Source organism: Mastomys coucha, unplaced genomic scaffold, assembly GCF_008632895.1.
Source record: "Mastomys coucha isolate ucsf_1 unplaced genomic scaffold, UCSF_Mcou_1 pScaffold5, whole genome shotgun sequence".
Lineage (NCBI taxonomy): Eukaryota > Metazoa > Chordata > Mammalia > Rodentia > Muridae > Mastomys > Mastomys coucha.
This window is the reverse complement of record NW_022196911.1, coordinates 111,620,773-111,642,930: the sequence shown is the minus strand read 5'-3', so window position 1 is coordinate 111,642,930 and position 22,158 is coordinate 111,620,773. Positions and strand designations below refer to the sequence as shown.

Sequence of the window (22,158 nt, the reverse complement as noted above, 5' to 3'; positions counted from 1 at the left end):
ACAGCTAGGCTGGAGAGACGGCTCAGGCATTGCAGAGATTCATTCCCAGTGCCCATGTCGGGCAGCTCACAACCACCAGTAACGATAGCTCCAGGGGATCTGATCCCTCCTGGACTCCACAGCTACCCACACACGTATGCACAGGTCCCTACACAAACACACATACATCTTCACATGATTTTGAAGTAAATCTTTTTTTTAATTTGTTTTAAAGATCACACAGCTAGTCAGCAGGACACCTGATTTGAACTCAGCTCCATCCACCTCAGCTCTGTGCTCCCAAACAACACACTAACATTCCAGTGTCTTTGCTAGGGTAGAACCCAGATAACTGGGTTTGGGGACCGTGGCCTTTCTAGCCCTTCATAGATAAGGGTGACAAGCCTTGTCCTGGTTTCTGTCCTTCCCAGTTCTCGCCTCTCCAAGGTGCCCTGGGGGATGCTCAGCTAACCTGCCTTCTTTCTCTGTGTCTCTCTGTGTCTGTCTGCCTCTCCTGCGTAGGAAGGTTCTCTCCTCTCTGCCCTCTGGCTGTCTGTGTGTCCTCTGGCCCTTACCTTCTGTCTGTCCATCTACCTCTCTCTGTGCCTGCTCTGATTTCTCTCCAGGACCCTCCAGTGGACATGGGTGGAGCCCTGGGGCCGGCCCTGCTGCTCACTTCACTCCTTGGTGCTTGGGCAGGGCTGGGTGCAGGGCAGGGGGAACAGGCCGTGACTGTGGCAGTGGTGTTTGGCAGCTCTGGGCCACTGCAGGCCCAGGCCCGGACTCGTCTCACCCCCCAGAACTTCCTGGACCTGCCTCTGGAGATCCAGCCACTCACCGTTGGGGTCAACAATACCAACCCCAGCAGCATCCTCACCCAGATCTGTGGACTTCTGGGTGCTGCCCGTGTCCACGGCATCGTCTTTGAGGACAACGTGGACACCGAGGCCGTGGCACAGCTACTGGACTTCGTCTCCTCCCAGACCCACGTGCCCATCCTCAGCATCAGCGGAGGCTCTGCTGTGGTCCTCACCCCCAAGGTACCTGTCTAAATTCTCATCCCTTCCTCCCTGAGGCCACAGCTAGACTGGAGCTAGGGTGCGGGGCTGAGTTTGGATTAGGGAGCAGCTTAGGTCTTAGGGAGCTGGAACTGGCTGGGACTGAAGATGTGACCAGGGAAAGGATAGGTACTGTGGGGAGGATGTTCCCGGGTTCCTGAGTATCAGTTTGTGTCTGGATGAGGTGGGCGGATGCTCATCCAGCAGTGCTGGCAAAGTTACCTCCTCTGCTTCTCCAGCTCTCAATAGTCAGGCCTCAGATCCTTTGGACACTGAGAATTCATCTGCAGGGGATGGCGCCACAGAGATATGTCTCTGCTCCATCTCTGCTCGGCCATGGGGAAGACAGACACACTTGGTCTCCGGAGGAGAAAGTTCCCCAATACAGATTCATTTGTAATTTCAAGTGACAGGCATTTTGAAGGAAAGAGAGACGCCCTCAGGCAAGGAGTCTCACAGGCCCTGTTTGGATAGGGTGTTGGCCAGATATGATGTTTAAAACTTATTTTATTTATTTACATTCCAGTCGTTGTTCTCCCAACCCCTGCCTCCCTCCCACAGTTCCTCCTCCCATTCCTCCTCCCCCCTGCCTCTGAGAGGGTGCTCCCTGCCCACCAGGCCTCCCCCTTCCCTGGGCCTCAAGTCTCTCGAGGATTAAGTGCATCTTCTACTGGGGTCAGCCGAGGCAGACCTCTGCTCTATAGTGCCAGGGGCCTCCTCAGACCGGCAGCCATGTATGCTCCCGGTTGGTGGCTCGGTTTCTGGGAGCTCCCTGGGATCCGGGTTAGCTGAGACTGCTGGGTCTTCCCATGGGATCGCTCTCCAGATATGATTTTTAAAATGAACGATATATACTCTGAGACCCGAGGCTAAGGGGGAATTAGGAAGGGTAATAGGGATCGGCTGGGAGCTTTTGATGACAGAGAGAAGCCTGGAGGAGGAGGTGGGTCTCTCACTACTCAGGAAGAATTTAACTTTATTCTAAGTAAGGGCTGGGAGGAGGGATGGGAGATCACTGGCTTGGTTGGCTTCTATTGGACACTCCATCACAGAGACATCTGAGAATATACAGAAAAGGAAGGAAGGCTTCTGTCCACCTTGGCTCATTCTCCCCAACCCTGCCCCATCCTCACCCCTGCCCATTTCTGCCTCTGCTGTGGTAAACTGAAGCAAATGTCCAGGCAGCTTATTATCCCACCCATAAATATTTCAGTGTGTACCTGCAGCAGACGAGAAAGCTTAAAAAAATAAAACTGCCATACATTATCACGTCTAAAATAAATAACGAAAATTCCTCGGCCTCCTCAAATATCCAGCCAGGGCCCACATCTCCCCACCACCTCATAAATGTTTATTTTTAAGTCTGGTTTTGCTTGGAACAGGAGCCAAATGAAGTTCACGCGCATGGTGGCCGGTGGCTATGCCTTTAAAGTCTCCATCTTTGCACTTTCTCTGAGATTGAGTGTCAATCTGCAGCCAGAGCTACAGTATGGAACTTACTGTGTAGACGAGGTTGGTCTCGAACTTGTGGAGACCCTCTTGTTTCTGCTTCCCAAGTGCTGCGGTTATAGGCACGTGCCACCAAGTGCCAATGCACTTTGCCTCTCTGGTTCTCTTTTAATTGAAACCCGTCTACTGAAGAAAGGGGGCTTGGGGCCTCTAGTTTCCCTTTTTAAAACCAAGATTGGGACGACAGTGAGCAGGCATCTTGAGAGCAGCTATAGTGGCCCCAAGGAGTGACCTTAGCGGGGAGAATCTGCTCACTGAAGCTGGCAGTGCCAGGACTTTGGGGTGGCAGAGGTGGTGTGAAGGAGAAGCTTTCTCACTCCGGAGCCTCTGGGAGGGTGCTTTCCTATTATCTCCGGGCTGGGCCTCTGCTTCCAGGACTTTGTTTCTCACAGTGCTAGCAGAGAGCGCTGTAATCCCAAGACAGATTCAATTAGTCTGGGCTGCTCTTCTCAAATTCGCGGATTCAGGGGAAACCCGGAAGAGGTTGTCCATAGGCACATTCCCTGGGAGTCACTCCAGAACTCTAATGAATGCCGTAGGTGTTGGGTTCTAAGTTCACTAACGGGTTCTAAGTTCACTGACGGTGCTGATGTTTCTGGTCCACGGTCCAGCAGGGTCAGGTTGGGAGCCAGAATTCTAGTTTGTAAAATTCCCCAGGTGACTCCAACTGACTCCAGGGCAGGGGTCCCCGAGACACGGAAGGCCCTCCTACTCTAAGGTTTCGGGAGCAGGGGAAGGTGGTTGGTGGGGGGCAGGGGAGCAGGACGAGGCTCGTTCCGCCCCGCCCCCTGCTGAGGCCCCGCCCCTCCCCGCCCCCAGGAGCCAGGCTCCGCCTTCCTACAGCTGGGCGTGTCCCTGGAGCAGCAGCTGCAGGTGCTGTTCAAGGTGCTGGAGGAATACGACTGGAGCGCGTTCGCCGTCATCACCAGCCTGCACCCTGGCCACGCGCTCTTCCTCGAGGGCGTGCGCGCCGTCGCCGACGCCAGCTACCTGAGCTGGCGGCTGCTGGACGTGCTCACGCTGGAGCTGGGCCCCGGTGGGCCGCGAGCGCGCACTCAGCGCCTGCTGCGCCAGGTCGACGCACCGGTGCTGGTGGCCTACTGCTCCCGCGAAGAGGCCGAGGTGCTCTTCGCGGAGGCTGCGCAGGCTGGCCTGGTGGGACCCGGGCACGTGTGGTTGGTACCTAACCTGGCGCTGGGAAGCACCGACGCTCCCCCTGCAGCCTTCCCGGTGGGCCTCATCAGTGTGGTCACCGAGAGTTGGCGCCTTAGCCTACGCCAGAAGGTCCGCGACGGTGTGGCCATTCTGGCCCTCGGCGCCCACAGCTACCGACGCCAGTACGGTACCCTGCCAGCCCCGGCTGGAGACTGCCGAAGCCACCCGGGACCCGTCAGCCCTGCTAGGGAGGCCTTCTACAGGTGAGCACCTACCAGTCGTGCGGGCCACTTCAGGGGACTTGGAAGGCAGTGAGCTTGGGCTCCCTGCTCTCATCTCCATCTAGCTGCCACTAGCATATATATCTCGGTCAAGTTCCTTCAGGTCTCCGGGTCTTAGAATCCTTACCTAAAGAAGCAGTGGGCTGGGCCGTGGTGGCACACCTCTTAATCCCAGCACTTGGGAGGCAGAGGCAGGCGGATCTCTGAGTTCGAGGCCAGCCTGGTCTACAGAGAGAGTTCCAGGACAGTCAGGGCTATACAGAGAGACCCTGTCTCGAAAACAGCAGCAGCAGCAACAACAACAACAAAGGAAACAGCAGATTTAAGGGTATAGAAAAGCCAGTGAGGTCAACACAGGGAGACTCTTAAAGTAATCACCACACAAATGCCCTATGATGGTGGTGCTATGGGTGTCCTAAGATCCTGGGGTCTTGGGACACCCTGGCATCTCTCTGCCTCCCCTCCCCAGGCATCTGCTGAATGTCACCTGGGAGGGCCGAGACTTCTCTTTCAGCCCTGGTGGGTACCTGGTCCAGCCCACCATGGTTGTGATCGCCCTCAACCGGCACCGCCTCTGGGAGATGGTGAGAAGTGGGTGAGCCCAGGGCCCTCCGTCCTCTGCTTCCTAGTGTCTCCCCGCAGCTGAGCAGACTCCCTCTGTCCACACCTCAGCTGAACCGTCCTTCACTGGCAAACCTTTGAGCCCCGCACCTCCCCTGCTTTCTTTGCGCTACTGAACTTAAGCGTTTCTGTCACATAGTGCTGGCCCTAGAGGAGTGAGTGACCCACGTCTGTGCCAGCCAGCTGGACATGTAAATAGGTAGAAATCTGTGCTTGAGGTGTATGCAAAACATCGTGGGGGTGGGGGGAGCGTTTACTCATGCCTGTAATCCTAGTACTCAGGGGCAGAGGCAGGAGGATTGCTTCACATCCAAGTTCAGCTTGAGCTGTTTGGTCTACGTAGGGAGTTACAGGCCAGCAGGGCACAAGGCAAGAAACCTGTTTTGCCCCCTAGCAAAACAAACCACAACACAGCCCCAGACAGTGAGTGAGCAGAGAAGACAAGAATTTGCTTCCTAAGGAGGACACTAGGGAAGGCATTGCTAAAGACTGGATGTCCAGTCGGACTTCCGAGGACTGAGTAGAAGCCCAGTAGGGAGAGGGGCTAACCTGGTGAGGACAAAAGGCTGTCAGATGGGGCTGGAGAGATGGTTCAGTGGTTAAGAGCACTGACAGCGCTTCCAGAGGTCCTGAGTTCAAATCCCAGCCACCACATGGTGGCTCACAACCATCTGTAATGAGATCTGACACCCTCTTCTGGTGTGTCTGAAGACAGCGACAGTGTACTCATATACATGAAATAAAAGGCTGTTGAATGATGTGGAAGGTGGTTTAGGGGAAATGCTAGGCAATGAATGTCGGAGGAAGACTGTGCTGAAGTCATGGGGGTAGCGGGGGCAAGCAATGTGAGACAGTCTGAGCTTTAGGAAGGTGTTTTGGACACCAGTCGCAATGTGGTGACAGCCTTGGAGATCACAGGGCTCAGGGCCTGGAGGAGGGCTTGTGTCCGGGTTCAGTCCTTGGCCTGTATTTCTGTCCTCCAAATGCCTTGGCCCCAAGACCCCCTAATCTGTCTGGCCTGGGTTAGAAGCCGCTTCCCAGAGGCCCTGTCTAGAGAGTAGTGGGTGGGTAGCAATGCTGCAGGTTCTGGCTGAGGCTGGCAGTCCTCTGCAGGTGGGACGTTGGGATCATGGAGTCCTGTACATGAAGTACCCAGTATGGCCTCGCTACAGCACTTCTCTGCAGCCTGTGGTGGACAGCCGGCACCTGACAGTGGCCACACTAGAAGAAAGGCCCTTTGTCATTGTGGAGAGCCCTGACCCTGGCACAGGCGGCTGTGTTCCCAACACTGTGCCCTGCCGTAGACAGAGCAACCACACCTTCAGGTCTGGTGTGAGCTGGGTGTGGCGTGAGCATGGGGTGGGGGACGGTCAGGTGCTTTGCATGTGTCTCATGCTTGGGTGGGGGTGGGGGCTCATAGGCCAGGCTGGGCGGAGCAGGTGGGGCTGAGGACTGTGAAGGGCTCTGACTCCTGGTGGTGGCTGCAGCAGCGGGGATGTGACGCCCTACACCAAGCTCTGTTGTAAGGGCTTCTGCATCGACATCCTTAAAAAGCTGGCCAAAGTGGTCAAGTTCTCCTACGACCTGTACCTGGTGACCAACGGCAAGCACGGCAAGAGGGTTCGCGGTGTGTGGAATGGTATGATAGGGGAGGTAGGTTCACCCTGGGTTCGACCACAGATTCAGCTGGGGCCACCCTGCCTGCTGCCGGATTTCATGCTTCCCTTAGCCATGTGGTCACGCAACGGGGCTGACAGCTTTGCGGTGAGGATGTCCTGGGGACTGTGCTCTGAGGACCCAGGGAGGGAGTAGCCGGTTCCACTGATGGGTGCTGGATGTGCTTCCTGTGTGGGGATCAGGGAGAAGCAAAAGTCTGTGGGGTGAATCTCTTGGATGCCCTCCTGCCCCCTAGGTATACTACAAGAGGGCAGACATGGCCATCGGCTCCCTCACCATCAATGAGGAGCGTTCTGAGATTATAGACTTCTCTGTGCCTTTTGTGGAGACCGGCATCAGCGTAATGGTGGCACGGAGCAACGGCACCGTCTCCCCCTCAGCTTTTCTGGGTGAGGTTTGGGTGTCCAGCAAAGGCTCTGGGCACAAGAGCATTCCCTGGCTCTTATGTGGTCCAAGGGTACGTGGGGAGGGGGCTGTGAATGGAAAGGTGAGGTTCCAGGCGGACCCTCAGAGCCAAGCACGTTATCCTTGAGAGTCTTGGAGGAAGATGGGGCGAGTGAAGAGGAACTGGAAGGAGTGGTGTTAATGTTACTGGGGTTCTAAGCGAGGTCAGGTGAGAAGAATCCAACAGACAGGCCAGCGGAGCCACTGAGAAGGATGTAAAGGCAGATTAGTAGGCTGGCTACTGACTGTGCTGGAGGTTAGACCACAGACCAAGGATGAAGCGTGTGAGGAACATGGGATAGGTGCTAATGGTTTTCATATTCCATTAGGAACCCTGTATGTTGGAGGTCAGCCCCATGTGTCAGGCTCTCAAGCCAGGTTCAGGGTAGGAGTGTACAACTATGTTCCTTCCCTTTCCAGAGTGACCAGTGGGAGGTCAGGTAGGGCTTGTAGTGTGAAATGGCTCAGGGAGCTAGCGGTGGGGATGGGTGGGATGCTGGGAAGGGGCTGAGAGCTTAACTAAGCTGGTGTGAGAACCCAACTCCGCCCCCTTTTCCTAGGTGGCTTTAAGACAGTGAGCCAAGAGAGGTATCACACGCCTTTAATTCCAGCATGCGGAATTAAAGAGGCGGAGGCAGGAGGAGGATCTGCATGAGTTTAAGACCAGCTGGGTTTACACAGTGATAGTGAGTTCCAGGCCAGCATACACCACACACACACACACACACACACACACACACACACACACACACACACACACAGAACTTCTCTGAGTGAATTCTCTAGCCACAGGACAGAGAGCCACCTCCACTCCCATCTCCTAGGATGGCCTTCCCAGGAAAGGAGCAAGGGCTCCGGATAGCAACTGGTTCTTCATCCAGCAGACAGTCTCTGCAGGACCTCCTTCTCCACAGTGTCAGGCGCTGCTGGAGATGTAGGAGCCATGCAGAGTCACAGTGGAGGGACTCACACACACAGTGGAGCGTGCTCTCAGGGCAGAAGACAGGAGGAAGCCTTGAACACTATACACTGTCTTGCCTTAGGCTCTTTGGGGGTTCTGCTGCTCTGAGCGTCAGGGACCTTTGGCCTCACCTCCAGGGCTGCCAGGCCACTGCTCTGTGTGTCTCCAGTTGTTGTATCTTGGTATTGTTGGAATGGGGTGGGACCCAGGTCTCTGAGCCTCTTGCCTTGGTCCCCAGAACCCTACAGCCCTGCCGTGTGGGTGATGATGTTTGTAATGTGCCTCACGGTGGTTGCCATCACTGTCTTCATGTTCGAGTACTTCAGTCCTGTCAGCTACAACCAGAACCTCACCAAGGGCAAGAGTAAGCTGTTCCATGGGCCTGGGTGGAGGGACAGGGTGGACCAGCTGGTGATGAAGTTCCCACCAGGCTCTGAGCCCTTTCATAGTGGGCCAGGAAAGCCCCAGCACGCACCCTCTCACACCCAGAGTCAGGTGGACCATCCTTCACCATTGGCAAGTCCGTGTGGTTGCTGTGGGCACTGGTCTTCAACAACTCTGTTCCCATCGAGAACCCCCGTGGTACCACCAGCAAGATCATGGTCCTGGTGTGGGCCTTCTTCGCTGTCATCTTTCTCGCTAGCTACACGGCCAATCTGGCAGCCTTCATGATCCAGGAGCAATACATCGACACTGTTTCGGGCCTTAGTGACAAGAAGGTTCCTGGGCCACAGCCAGGTGGAGGGTGGGGGGCGCACCAAGGGTGGGGACAGACACAGGACAAAGAGAGTCTGGGGAATTTGAACCAAGGCTGGATTGGGAAGGATTTGGGGGTCTGGGAAGAAGGATCTATGATAGCTGCTCAGGTCTACAGACTGAGTGGCCTTGGCTAAGTCTTCACCTGTCTCAGGCTTCTGAATTTCCATCTATAAAAGACAGGAGAGGTCTGGGCTGTGCCTAAGACTGCAGGGGCTGGGGCTCTGGTACCTGGGAGGCGCTAGATGAAGAGGGTGGGAGTGGCTTGCTCTCTGCCTATAGTTTCAGCGGCCTCAAGACCAATACCCACCCTTCCGTTTTGGCACGGTACCTAACGGCAGCACAGAGAGGAACATTCGTAGCAACTATCGTGACATGCACACCCACATGGTCAAGTTCAATCAGCGCTCCGTGGAGGATGCTCTCACAAGCCTGAAGATGGGGTGGGTCCCCGGTCCCACACCCTCCTCTGGCCTCTGGCTCCATGACTTCCCGGGAGGCACCCTTAGGCATCCCTTCCTTAGAGACCCAGGGTAGGGACAGTGGAGCTGCCATGTCTTGTGGGACTCCTGGGGAGGGATGAGGAGGTCTTGAGGCAGAGTAGAGTTGGAGGGGATAATGGATATTTACCATACGACCCAGACGTTTGAGGTGGTGACTAAAACCTTTGCAGACTTTTAAGAGCAGAGGGGGCTGAGCAGAGGGACTGTATACTCTAGGGCAGTGAGTCCCCTATCCTTTCTGAGGAATGAGGAAGGGGCCCTTGTGAGGCCACCTCCCTGGTGGTGGCTGCAGGCTCCTGTCCTCAGACCCCTGTCCTGGCCCTTCCCTCTCACCTGTATGGGTCCTTGGCCCTGAGGGCTTGGCATGTCTCTAGGAAGCTGGATGCCTTCATCTACGATGCCGCCGTCCTCAACTACATGGCGGGCAAGGACGAAGGTTGCAAGCTGGTCACCATTGGGTCTGGCAAAGTCTTTGCCACCACTGGCTATGGCATTGCCATGCAGAAAGACTCCCACTGGAAGCGGGCTATAGACCTGGCGCTCCTGCAGTTCCTAGGGGATGGTGAGTACTGTCAGTTTTAGGGTCCAGGGAGGACCACAGCTCGGTGGTCATTAGCATCTCTACTATCACTTTTGTGTGCAAAGAGCCTCTGCAGGGAAAGGTCTCTGGGAGTGAGGTTTGGGGCAGTTGAGGTGCAAGTGTGAGGAAAAACTCAAGACCTAACCGAGGGATGATGACCTGCAAGAGGGAGGAGGAAGGACCAGAGCTGGAGGTTCCCACAAGGGCAAGGAAGGCAAGAAAATACTCAAGTTGCCTGGTGGGCGTTCTGAGTGGCTAAGCACCCTCTCATGGTCTTTCTAAGATGAGTTCCTCTCTTCTGTCATCTTGACACCCAGGTTAGGGCCAAATATCTGCCTACTTCCAAGCTGGAGGCAGGCTAGCCTTGGCAGCAGGGCTTACTGGTTGGCATGGCCAGTCCAGCCTGCGCTAAACCCAGAGAAAGCTCTCAGTCTGCAGGAGTTCCATCCTTAGGGATAGATTGTTGTCTGAGCCGAGTGGACACCTGCAATTCATGGGACAGGGATGCAGAGATCATGAGTTTGAGGCCAGCCTGAACTACAAATCAAGAGCCTGTCTCAAACAGACCATAACACTCCCCATGCCTTGGGGCTGCAGAGATGGCTCAGTGGCTAAGAACATGTACTGTCCTTACAGAGAGCCCGAGTTTGGTTCTCAGCACCCACATCAGGTAGTTCACACATGACTATAACTCCAGCTTTAGGGCTTTATCTGGCCTTCCTGAGCACCTGCACTCATATGATACCCACACATAGACATACATGTATATACACATAATTAAAAATAAATCCCAACTCCCCCAACCTTAAACACAACACACTGTCCATACCATAAATTCTGTGTAGTAAGGAGAGCAAACAGGAGCGCCTGTGATCTCCCGAGGGCCCAGCTAGGGCCTGGCATGCCTGTGGTAAAGAGCAAATGATACAGTGAATGGGTGAGTGAATGGTACAATGTAACCCATTGACAAGCCTTGACTGCCAGGTGTGGTGGGGTCCCAGCACTTGGGAGGTGGAGGCAATAGCTCAAGCTCATCCTTGCCTATTGTCGGAGTTCAAGGCCAGCCTGAGTTACATTAAATCTTGCCTCAAAAGAAACAAACAAATAACAACAAAACCAAGACTTTACCGGGCATGTGGGAGTGAGACGCAAAGGGGGTGAGGCTGGCCCTAACTCTGCAGCTAGCTTCTCTCTGCTCTTTCTTCCTGCTTACTGGTTGCCCCTGTCCGGCCTCTGCTGAACTTCTCCCCACTAGGAAACAAGGATGCTTAACTGTCCTCCATCTAGGCAAGTGTTGGTAGGGTCGGTTAAAGGAGGCATTCCTGAGTCTTGTTCGTACTCTCTGTCAGGAGAGACGCAGAAGTTGGAGACAGTGTGGCTCTCGGGGATCTGCCAGAATGAGAAGAACGAGGTGATGAGCAGTAAGCTGGACATCGACAACATGGCGGGCGTCTTCTACATGCTGTTGGTGGCCATGGGGCTGGCCCTTCTGGTCTTTGCCTGGGAGCACCTGGTCTACTGGAAACTTCGACACTCGGTGCCCAGCTCATCCCAGCTGGACTTCCTGCTGGCTTTCAGCAGGGTAGGTGCCTGCCTCTCCCTATATAGGTCTCAGTGTTAGGTACAGCAACCCAGCCGGCTGTAGACCCATTTAGATGTAAAACAGAGCTTGCGAAGGGGCGTGGTTTGTCAGCTTGGTACGGGTCTTGGGAAAGGGCGTGATTTGCCAGCAAGATGAGGCTTTGAATCTTCCCCGACGTTTGCTAGAAAGTGTTAGAACAAGAAAACCAGTTTCCTCATTCATCTGCAGAACAGCACGTTGCCTGACACAGTCGGGACTTAAAAAAGCTGTTGCTTAGAACAAGGCCCGGGACAGTCGTGGCTGGTCCCTGAGGAGATGGCTCAGGTCTCAGCCAGTCTTCCCTTTATTGACTAGGGCATCTACAGCTGCTTCAACGGGGTACAGAGCCTTCCGAGCCCTGCGCGGCCGCCCAGCCCGGACCTCACAGCAGGCTCAGCCCAGGCCAATGTGCTGAAGATGCTGCAGGCGGCTCGAGACATGGTGAGCACCGCGGACGTGAGCGGCTCTTTGGACCGCGCCACTCGCACCATCGAGAACTGGGGCAATAACCGCCGCGCGCCTGCTCCCACCACCTCCGGCCCGCGGTCATCCACCCCGGGTCCTCCGGGACAACCGAGTCCCAGCGGCTGGGGGCCTCCCGGTGGGGGCCGTACCCCGCTAACACGCAGGGCCCCGCAGCCGCCGGCTCGCCCCGCGACGTGCGCAGGGTCGCCTCTACCCAACGTGTCCCGAGCATCCTGCAGGCACGCTTGGGACGCGCGGTGGCCGGCGCAGGTAGGGCATCAGGGATCGCACCTCTCGGCCTCCGAGCGGCGCGCGCTCCCGGAGCGCTCCCTGTTGCACGCGCACTGCCACTACAGCTCCTTCCCTCGAGCAGAGAGGTCAGGGCGCCCCTTCCTCCCGCTATTCCCGGAGCCCCCGGAGCCCGACGACCTGCCACTGCTCGGGCCGGAACAGCTGGCTCGGCGGGAGGCTCTGCTGCGCGCGGCCTGGGCCCGGGGTCCGCGCCCTCGCCACGCTTCCCTGCCCAGCTCGGTGGCAGAAGCCTTCACTCAATCCAACCCTCTGCCTGCCAGGTGCACCGGTCACGCCTGCGCCTGCCCATGCCCCCAGAGCCGGCCATTCTGCCGGCACGTGGCTCAGGCACAGTCGTTGCGGCTGCCGTCCTACCGGGAGGCCTGTGTGGAGGGCGTGCCAGCAGGGGTGGCCACCTGGCAGCCCAGACAGCACGTCTGCCTGCACGCCCATACCCACCTGCCGTTCTGTTGGGGGACTGCCTGCCGTCACCCTCCACCCTGTGCCAGCCACAGCCCCTGGCTCATTGGAACCTGGGAGCCTCCGTCACACAGAGGCAGGACCCTGGGGCTAGGTACAGGCTACAGGGACAGTGGGGTGCTGGAAGAGGTGAGCAGGGAAGCCTGTGGGACACAAGGCTTTCCAAGGTCCTGCACCTGGAGGCGGGTCTCCAGCCTGGAATCAGAAGTGTGAGGTACTGGCAGCTCTGGTTCCTGCTGGACTGGATTCTGTGGCTGGCCTTGGCCACAGATAAGCTTGGGCTCCTCTGGCTTCTACTTTGAAATCCTGCCCATGGGACCCCAGTGAAATGGATACCTTCCATGGCCAGCTTATGACCTTAGCAGCTTAGGTCTTGGTGTGCGCTGGGATCTTGCTCATCACATGAAGTCTTGCAGTCCCAGGGAGTAAAACTGTGTCCCTGTCCCGTCGTCAGCCAGTCCTAGTTGTGGTTGCTGTGGCCTTGGGTTGGGGACACAGAAACTGGAAGTGGAGGTTGGGGTGGGGCCATCCCACTCTTTGCTCCAATAGGGTTGGGATTTCTTCTCATGGGAGCATTGGAACATTAAAGCAATGTTTTACACCCAGTTGGTCCTAGCTGCCTCAGTCTGCATCCTGGAGAGTGCACAGTCCAGCCTGGGGGGTTTCTGGCCCAGGGCATCTGAGCATTGCATGTGGACAGCTAGGTCTGGGGAAGTCTTGGGCCCAAGGCAGTCCGAGAGGGAGGTGGCAATAGGTGAGGCTGGGGGAGGGGCTCTGGGCAAAGGAAGCTTATTTGGTATTCAGGGCCAGTTCCAGGTATTCTGTGACAAATGTGCTCAGCATTGGGGCTCAGGGAGTGAAGAATTGCTCTTAGTACTCAGTCTTTTTGAAAAGAGAGGCTCAAAACCAAAAAGAAAGAAAGAAAGAAAGAAAGCCAGGCGGTGGTGGCACACGCCTTTAAAATCCCAGCACTTAGGAGGCAGAGGCAGATGGATTTCTGAGTTTGAGGCCAGCCTGGTCTACAGAGTGAGTTCTAGGACAGCCAGGGCTACACAGAGAAACCCTGTCTCGAAAAACCTAAAAAAGGAGAGAGAGAGAGCGCGAGAGAGGCTCTTGCTGGTGACAGTGGCTGTCTCAACAGGCTAGGAGATGCCACTGGGAGACTGACAGTGCCAGTGACAGCCTGTCTGGGGCCTGGGGCCTGGTCTGGGGAGTCTGGTCTGGGGCCTGGCCTATGGTTCCTAGAAGCTGGGCACAGGTGCCATCCTGGTCAGGCATGGCTCAGCCTCACTGTGTCCAAACCTTCCAGGTGTGATAATCTGCACACCTGTCCTGCTCCGTCCTCCCTCTGGGGCTCTCGGGAGGCTATATTCATTGTCACATTTATCAATGGTTCTGGGGACCTCTGTAAAGACGACTTTTTCAGTCTTTTCGAGTTTTCCAGTTAGCAACTACGTCTGTTCTCCACCAATGACTGTGAAGTGAGTACTGGTCACCATTCCAACTGTGGTGAGCATTACAGATCCAATCAGATGAATCTGTGTACTGCTAAGGAGGTAAAGCTGGAGTCCTGCTGTCCCCTGTAGGTTAGGTGAGATGGAGTCCCGCTGTCCCCTGTAGGTTAGGTGAGATGGAGTCCCGCTGTCCCCTGTAGGTTAGGTGAGATGGAGTCCCGCTGTCCCCTGCAGGTTAGGTGAGATGGAGTCCCGCTGTCCCCTGCAGGTTAGGTGAGATGGAGTCCCGCTGTCCCCTGTAGGTTAGGTGAGATGGAGTCCTGCTGTCCCCTGTAGGTTAGGTGAGATGGAGTCCTGCTGTCCCCTGTAGGTTAGGTGAGATGGAGTCCTGCTGTCCCCTGTAGGTTAGGTGAGATGGAGACTGGGAGACATTTCTTCCAGGTGACACAGAGGGAGGTGGAGTCAGGGGAGGGGAGTGCTGGGCCCTGAGGCTGACCCAGCATCCTCCCTACAGTAGCTTGTGTTACCTCTTCAGGGCCAATGGCCACACTGGTTGGGTGGGAGCCATGAGAACTGGGCCCTTTCAGTTTTGTTTTAGGAAGAAAAATAGCAAGGTCAGATACAATACATTTCCACTTATGGCCAGAGTGTGATTGCCCTAAGAACGGGCGGTGCCCTCTACTCTGGCTCATGCTCACTTACTGCCCCGTGGCTGCTCACATCATGGAACCGGGCAACAGCGACAGGTGGAGATCCTGAGACTGGGCGACCCTCTCCGGAAGGGCACTGGACCCAGACACAGCAGCGACGGGGTTAACTGACACCAGTTTTTGAACCTGAGTTCTTGTTTTCCCACCCTCAGTCAGGTTCCCTGTGCAGCTGGGGTGGGGTGGTGGGGTGGTGGGGTGGTGGTGGGGGGTGGAGGGTTGAGGAGGAGGTTGCAGCAGGTGAAACCAGGAGGAGATGGGGGAGGTCTAGACTGCTCTGCTCCCAGCCCAAGATCATTAATAACCAAGAACTGTTAAGATAATTAAGAGTCAAATGCGGAACTGAGCCTGCTGTTGGCTGGCTGAGCCTGCTGTTGGCTGGCTGGCTCAGGTGCTAGCAGCCTGCTTCTTTTCTAGGAATGTATAAATGGGCGAGAGGTGCAAGGACAGATGTCTTAGTTTGTGCTCATGATGGAAGTGCCCCTGGCTCTCTTGTACCTCTAAGAGGAGGTAGAGAGCCTGGCCTGACGGGGGTGGGGGAGGGAAAGCATCTAACTCAGGCCCTAACAAACCCCACCCCCAATGCTGTGGTTTTTTTTTTTTTCCTTTTGATGTAACATGGGAAAAGCAGGGCCCTGCCACTTGTCTCACAGTGGGACATGCTTATGGTCTGACCCAGTTCCCTCCCGTGGCTGACCTAGCCGCTTCCCTCCGTCTGTCTTTAGTCAAAGGCACATCAGCATTTCCCAGAGAGCCAGTGCTCACAGTGGGGGAGGAGGTGGGGGTGGCAAGGCCTCTCTAGCCATGATCCACCAGCTTTACCCTGCTCTTTGCTAGAGGAGGGCAGTCCTCAATCTTCCTATGAGATTAGGGGTCTGTAGCCAATCCCTCTCTTCCCAAGGGTGGCTCCTGGTTCTGGAGCTGCAGCAGGCGGCAGCCACAGAATTACCACTACATTAGGAGGTGAGTCCTGTCAGTCCTGGGTTACCAGCACAGTCATGGCTGGCAAATGACAAAGGAGACGGCCGTGGGTAATAGCAGCTTTATTAAGGACCTCGGTGCTGGGATAAGCTCAGTCCTTTAGTTTCCATGGCCTATGATCTGGAGGGCCCCACCAGAGGGAGGGTTACAGATGCCTGCTGCTTAGGGGTATGGGGTGTGGGGGTTATGACAGTCTGGTCCTCACAGTGTATCCAGCACTGGGCCAGGCATGCAGCCCCCGGGAGGAAGGTTGACGGCTTGCCTCCACCTGGCTGTTGACAGTCAGCTTTGCAGCAGCCCTGCACACTTGCTTGGCACTTTACTCCCTAGGCAGTCGTCAGCCTTCCTCTGCCCCTGGGTCTGGAACCACCAGCTACTTCTCTTCAGCTGGAGCCCCAAGAGAGAGCCACTGCCTGTTGCTGAGGCTGCTCTTGGCCCCATGTGGTGAGGACAGCTGTGTGGCTTTGGGCCTGGCCTGGTGCCCACTGCCACTTTTTACCACTCCGCAGTGCCTCACAGCCTGTCACCTGCCATCTGCCCTATCTACCAGCCTCAGGTGAGGCACAGCCAGAGCTCCTGGCACTGAGGCTCAGCTGGGCCTGGTGATCTGTGGAGAGCGATCATTCCCACCTTGACCTGCCCTGCCCTCAGGACAGGTCCGCAGCAATGCAGAAAGATGGCAGTGACAACTGCATTCTGAATTTCAGACTCTGAAATTCAGACCTGGGGCCAGGCTGAGTGGGCTCATTGCTGTCCTCGACCACGAACCCCAGGACCTCTTTGCAGATACCATGACCTAGCCTATCACCTTACCCAGGCAATAGACAAATATTTAGTGTGCTTGATGCCTCTGTGTGCGCGCGCATGTGTATGCATGTGTGTGTGTGTGTAAACAAATGATACCCACAGATGCTAAGCCCTCTGAGTCCTCTCTCTGTGCCCCAACTCTCCTAGCTACCAGTGACAGAGGCCTGGTGTGGTAAGATCTCATGGAACTTCTAGCAAGTCAGGCAATAGGTGGAGATGAAGGAACAAAGAAAACAGACAATGGGAAGGGTTGGCTTGGCATCAGAGATACGGCCAGGCGGTCCCTCTTCTTGCTTAGGCAAGGGCTTCCCTAACTTAACCTGGGGGTGGGGAATGCAGCAGCCGCAGTGAGTGGCTCCAGATTGCCACATAAATCAACTTGGGCTTTATGATGCTAATAAATTTTCCAACAAAATTCAGTTTGGAGCCTGGGGGTGGGGTGAGGTGTGTGTGTAGCAGTAGGGAGATTTAATTTGCTTTGTCCTTAAGCAAGAGGGAGAAGGGTAAGTACAGATGTTTTAATTGAGTTCTCAGCAAACAGCCTGAGATGGGGGTGGGGTGGGGCATGGATGACATGGGCAGTTGTCCCTTACTTCTGGGCTTGCTATTGTATTGCCTTCCTTATTTGGCGCACTGTGGGGCAGGGTCTCCTGGGAAGATGCTGCACATGCTGTCGTAGGGATGTCTGTCTTCCTTGTGGATGGAACTATTGATGTGGGACAGCCGTGAGAAGCTGCAGCCTGGCTCACCTTGATCTGGACATGCTTAGAGGCAGGGATGCTGCGAACAGAGGTGGCAGGTGCTGCCAGTAGGTTCCACATTGTTGGCAGGTTCTGCACAGTCCCCTGGGTTCTGGGACATCCAAAGCAGAGTGCAAGCTTTAAATATGGCGAGATGTGGAAGGGGAGAGGTGGCTGGCCAAAGTTCTCTCACTAGGATGAAGCAAGGCACTGAAATCAAGAGGGAGGGGCAGGGGTCTGAGACCCTCCACCCCTGAGGCAGTCTGTCCAGGGCAGGTGGGACTAGGCCCAGGGCTGGGGCAAGTCAGGGTCAGGAGAGATCCCTGGTGCCCAAAGCAGAAGGCACATCGAAAATGCAGTTCATCAGTCACTCATCATTCCAAGGCATTGGGCCTAGCCGGTGCATGTATGACTCAACAGGAGGCAGCTGGGAGTCTGGCCTCCTTCCACAGAATGGTGGTCCGCAACCCCTCCAGCTCCACAGTAGCCAGGGACTTGGAGAGCAAGCGTGGCCACTGAGCACCCATGACCAGGCTCCTAAGGGCCCCACCTCAGTGTTGCAATGCAGCCTGGCAGCAAGCTGGGCTGCCTAACACCAGCCTGACCTTTTGCAGAAGGTCACTCTGTGCTCTTTCTGTTTGTTGTTAAGTCCAGAGCGGTCAGCCACTGTGTGTGTGTGTGTGTGTGTGTGTGTGTGTGTGTGTGTGTGTGTGATACAGCTTCTCAAGTGGTACCCCACATTTCAGGGGGCCCCTGGGCTCCAAAGGAGAAGCCAGGAGACAGAGGGCCCCTCTCAGGGACCCAAGGAAAGGGCTCTAAACCCTGTGAAATGATACTTTATCTGTTTGCTGTGGGTGCCAGAGCTGGCACCCACAGCACAAGTTCTCACAGCTCTTGCCTAGGGACCCTGGTGCCAATTAGCACTTCCTGTCCTCGCTACTAGAGCTGGCCAGGCCTCCCATGGGGGTGGGGGGCAGGACAACTTAGCAACTGCCAGGATTGGCAGGGAAGAGGGCCCTGCCCTTCCCAAGCAGGCCAGGTTAGGAGAGCCAGGGCCTGGGATTGGCCTTTGAAGAGGCAGCAGCTGCTAGTGGACGGTCGGATGGACGGTCGGGGATGCTGGAGGGGGCACAGGGTCAGTATAAATAACAGCAGGGTCAGCACTGTCCCCTCCACTGCGGAGGAGGGAGCCAGCCTCCAGTGGCATGAGTGGAGGAATGTGTGTGACAACTGTGTTCCCACACAGGAGGGCTGTCCTGCAGGGTGACTTCCTGGGTGGGGAGAAGACAGCAGCTAGAGATGTAGAAGGCCCTCTCCAAGAGCCCCAGCCTAGCACGCTCACACTCACGCAGGCCTGGGCGGCGGCTAAAGCCTGCTCTGGGTCTGGGCTGTCTCTGCCTCCTGTTGTGAGACGCCGCTGCTATCAGAGTTGGGTCTCCTTGAGGACGATGTAGGCTGTGACAAAGAAGAAGCAGGAGAAGGCCCACAGCAGCACAAAGGCCACCCAGAAGGTGTGGCAGAACGGGGACCTGTGCTTGTTGACGGTTCCATAGCCGAAGGTCAGCTGGATGTCCTTGCGGCAGAGGTACACCAGGAAGGCAGGGATGACATACTGGATGCCTGTGCCCGCGTAGGCTCCTGTAATGGCCACTAGGGACTCCAGGTCATGGGTGCAGAAGGCCACCAGGATTGGAGGCACCAGGGTGATTGTGGGGAACACCACTCGGTCTACCACCCACGGGTAGGTGCCACCTTCACGGTGGAAGAGGGTCTTCCAGTTGTTGCGCAGGGTCACTGCAATGATGGGGAAGTTGGTGCTGATGGTGAACACCGGAAAGAGGCCCAGAAAGAACCGAACTGCTGCAAGGCCCACGACGTCACACCTTGCAAAGTTGAGGGTGTACATGTCCATGAGGCTGTCGCCACGGAAGCAGAAGATGGCTGTGAAGGAGAGGAGTCCATAGAAGGCCAGGATCAGCGCGTAGTCCAAGAACAGCAGCCGTGTGATGTGGCGCTTGGAGGAGATGGGGGTGATGAGGGACGGCAGGGAGTGCTGGCACATGAAGGAGTAGACACACACCCCAAACAGGTTCTGGACCCCCAAGAAGTTGGCTAGGGGTGGGTGCCCCTCTCCTTGTCCTTTCCCAATGCGCACCAGGGCCAGCACAATCATGATGGCAAAGGCTGCAAGACAAGGAGGGGTCAGTGAGGATGAGCAGCCTCACCTGCTCAGTCTGCCCTGCATCCCCAGACCACGTGGGGCTGCGGAGCCCTGCATCCCCCAGACCACGTGGGGGCTGCGGAGCCCTGCATCCCCCAGACCACGCGGGGTTGCGGAGCCCTGCATCCCCCAGACCACGTGGGGCTGCGGAGCCCTGCATCCCCCAGACCACGTGGGGCTGCGGAGCCCTGCACCCCTCAGACCACGTGGGGTTGCGGAGCCCTGCATCCCCCAGACCACGTGGGGCTGCGGAGCCCTGCACCCCTCAGACCATGTGGGGGTATGAGTGTCTTAGATACACACATCCTGCTCTTCCCCCCTTCCCAGAAGCAGGGCCTGAGTGTGGCCCAGAGAAAGGAGATGCTGGGGTGACAGCCCCTGATGAGGAGCTCCCAGCTTCCTTTTATCCTTCAAGGTCCCTCTCGGGGGCTCTGTCAGCTTCTGGTCAGAGGCAGACGACCTGGCCAGAACTCATTCCTTCTCTCTTCCTTGGTTTAAAGGTTCTGTGCCTTTGGAGCCAGGTATAGGGAGCTCAGGGTTGGAAGGCACAGCACGTTCAGGAGGGGGCATCTCCTAGGCACAAACCCTGCTGCATGTGGGTAGGAGGCTAGGGATGCTGGCACTTGTGAGGCCTGGGTGACCAGGGTCTGCAGTGGGGAGGATGTGGCGATGGGTCTGCCAGGGAAGGAAGAGCACCAGAGGGCAATGCTGGAGATGGGCAAGTTCCTAAGGCTGGCAGCAAATGGTGTGGCTCTGCTCTTCTGGGCTGGTGACATAGTTAGGGGACAGGGACTGGCTGTGGAAGGGCATCTGTGACCTTATCTGTTCAGGACAGTCAGGCTCTGCAGAGACAGCTGACTACCTGGCAGCCTCTTGGGAGAAGTCCTCTTGAGCCCTCACCAGCCCTTCTAGAACCCGAGTCCCTAGAGCAGTGAGAGTGGAGCACCCATGCCACAGCACAACGGACAAGGTCCCCGCCAGCTAAGATGGCATTTCTAGACCTCTCTGGCATCTTCTCCTTGACATCACCCAGGGCTGCCAGGGATAACTGCTCAACGCACAGACACCCCTGAGTCTTTGTCTTCATTTTGAATGTATACATTCCTGTTGCCTCTACGCAGAGCAGGTCTGACATTCCCTGTTATCTGGGACAAGTCCACGGGGCATGTGACACTTCTTTGTGAGTGGTGGGGCAGAAGAGTCTGGCATGTCCTGTCTGTGGGCCCCATCGGAGGATCAGGGCTCTTCCTCAGTGGGAAGCTGGACGATTGTGCTACTCGGGGCACTGGTGCACTCCTTGGGTCTTGGGAAAGGGTCTGCTGGGACCCACAAGAAGCCAGGCCAACATCTCTTCCCGTGATGACACCTGGGAGTGGGCTGGAGTCATTTATTGCTTTTAATCAGAGCTGTCTGACACGGCAGGGGGAAGGAGGGGAGGGGGAAGCTTGGAAGGGCCTGTGAAAACTGCCAATAAAGATGATTTCAGTTCTCACAGCGCTCAATTCTGCCACTCCTCCTGCTCCAGGGCACCACAAATCTTCCAGCCCCAGCCAGTCAGAGTTCCTCTGACTAGTCAGGTTCCTCGACCTAGTTCCTCTTTGAGTTTCATTCAGCCTCTGACCCCAGGAAGCTGCTAGTGTACTGAGGCATGGCATGGGAGCCTCTAGTTGGCTGGAGGTTGTGTGCTACTGAGGGCCTGGGAACAGCTGCTGGAGGGTGGCTCGGGTGCCTGGTGGCCAGTCATCCAGGTGGTGGGAGCAGGCGGCTGTGCCACTGTAGGGAGGACGCTGGGTGAGAGGGAGCAGCCCTTGAAAGGCAAGACTTAAATTTTGTTTGCTACCACCGTTTGGGATGCTACCTGTGACCTGGCCCTGCTCCAGGCCTTGGCCGCAGCCAGCATGAATCTGGAAAGAGGCCAGTGGAGAAATCCTACAGGTGTTTGTTGCCTGACCTTGGCTTTGGGTCTTGAGAGCAGGCAAGAGCAGGGGGCTGGCTGTTGAGATGCTCGCGGCTCAGGGCCGGGTTTCGCCTCAGGTGCTGGTTACGCCTCTGCCCTCTGGAGGGAAGCCTCAAGCCCCGAAGGACTGTGAGTAGGTGGCAGCCTGCTTGTTCAGGGTGGCCACCTGGACCACTCTGGCTGGGTTCCACACCTTCAGGGTCTATCCTCTAACATCCTTCCATGGGCTGCTTTCTTATCTCAGGCCTTTCTAGAACTTCCAGGGTAGCCCAGCCATCAGCAGCCTCATCTGTTAGTGTTGACGGCCTAGCCTTATCTATCTGTTAGTGTGACGGCCTAGCCTTATCTATCTGTTAGTGTGATGGCCTAGCCTTATCTATCTGTTAGTGTGACGGCCTAGCCTTATCTATCTGTTAGTGTGACGGCCTAGCCTTATCTATCTGTTAGTGTGACATCATAGCCTCATCTATTAATATTATCTATCTGTTAGTGTGTCGGCAGAGATTATTAGTGACCCAGCTGGCCTGGTGCTGGCCTGGGATCCCAGCTACTCAGGAGGCTGAGGTGGAAGGACTGCAAGTTCACAGCCAGCCTGGGGAAGAGAGTGAGGTTCTGTCCTAAACTAAAAGTCAGTGGCTGGAGAAATGGCTCAGGAGTGGTTAAGGGCACTGGTGCTCTTCCAGAGGATCTGAGTACAGATCTCAGCACACATCTGTACCATCCGTTGGGCACACGCATGTGGCACACACTTACATAGACAGATATATTCATCTTTAAAAAGAGAAAGTAAAGAGGGCCGCAAATGGAGCTCAGCGGTAGACTGCCTGTCTAGTATGCACAAGGACCATACTAGACATATGGGGACTACACACACACACACACACTCACACACACTCACTCACTCTCACTC

The 22,158-nt window shown here is 56.1% G+C and overlaps 2 protein-coding genes and 1 long non-coding RNA gene across 6 annotated transcripts in view; 1 reads left to right on the top strand and 2 right to left on the bottom strand.

Annotated features, from left to right (window-relative positions):
- The first annotated feature begins 384 nt into the window (after window positions 1-384).
- Grin2c (glutamate ionotropic receptor NMDA type subunit 2C) lies at window positions 385-12,986 on the top strand. 3 transcript variants are annotated; one of them, XM_031353182.1, is made up of 13 exons: window positions 520-1,019; window positions 3,366-3,964; window positions 4,452-4,566; window positions 5,717-5,928; window positions 6,091-6,256; window positions 6,516-6,669; window positions 7,924-8,049; window positions 8,175-8,404; window positions 8,724-8,884; window positions 9,319-9,506; window positions 10,874-11,106; window positions 11,461-11,586; window positions 12,183-12,986. In XM_031353182.1, the coding sequence occupies exons 1-13, from the start codon at window positions 621-623 to the stop codon at window positions 12,681-12,683; spliced, it is 3,210 nt and encodes a 1,069-aa protein (XP_031209042.1). In that variant the 5' UTR covers window positions 520-620; the 3' UTR covers window positions 12,684-12,986. The 3 variants fall into 3 exon arrangements, with proteins under 3 accessions (XP_031209041.1, XP_031209042.1, XP_031209040.1); XM_031353181.1 differs by having other exon boundaries at window positions 385-1,019; window positions 11,461-12,986; XM_031353180.1 differs by having other exon boundaries at window positions 6,094-6,256; window positions 11,461-12,986.
- On the bottom strand, window positions 1,999-3,321 carry LOC116078170. Its single transcript, XR_004113441.1, has 2 exons — window positions 2,538-3,321; window positions 1,999-2,095 (listed from the first exon to the last, which is right to left on the bottom strand). It is a non-coding gene; the product is annotated as an uncharacterized LOC116078170 (long non-coding RNA).
- A 2,584-nt stretch (window positions 12,987-15,570) lies between the features above and the next one.
- Tmem104 (transmembrane protein 104) overlaps window positions 15,571-22,158 on the bottom strand; it is a 60,712-nt gene continuing 54,124 nt past the window's right edge. Inside the window, exon 10 of one of the 2 annotated variants that reach the window (XM_031350827.1) lies at window positions 15,571-19,254. In XM_031350827.1, coding sequence (XP_031206687.1) covers window positions 18,494-19,254 — 761 coding nt within the window. In that variant the 3' untranslated portion in view covers window positions 15,571-18,493. The remainder of the gene's footprint in view (window positions 19,255-22,158) is intronic. The other variant, XM_031350828.1, reaches the window with a different exon arrangement.

What these genes read in the sequence shown, in the direction of transcription:
- Grin2c (XM_031353181.1), top strand. Translation starts at nt 621, where the DNA reads ATGGGTGGAGCCCTGGGGCCGGCCCTGCTGCTCACTTCACTCCTTGGT. An exon ending in GCTAGGGAGGCCTTCTACAG is followed by an intron (nt 3,965 to 4,451) that starts GTGAGCACCTAC and finishes TCCCCTCCCCAG; the next exon opens with GCATCTGCTGAATGTCACCT. An exon ending in GAACCTCACCAAGGGCAAGA is followed by an intron (nt 8,050 to 8,174) that starts GTAAGCTGTTCC and finishes TCTCACACCCAG; the next exon opens with AGTCAGGTGGACCATCCTTC.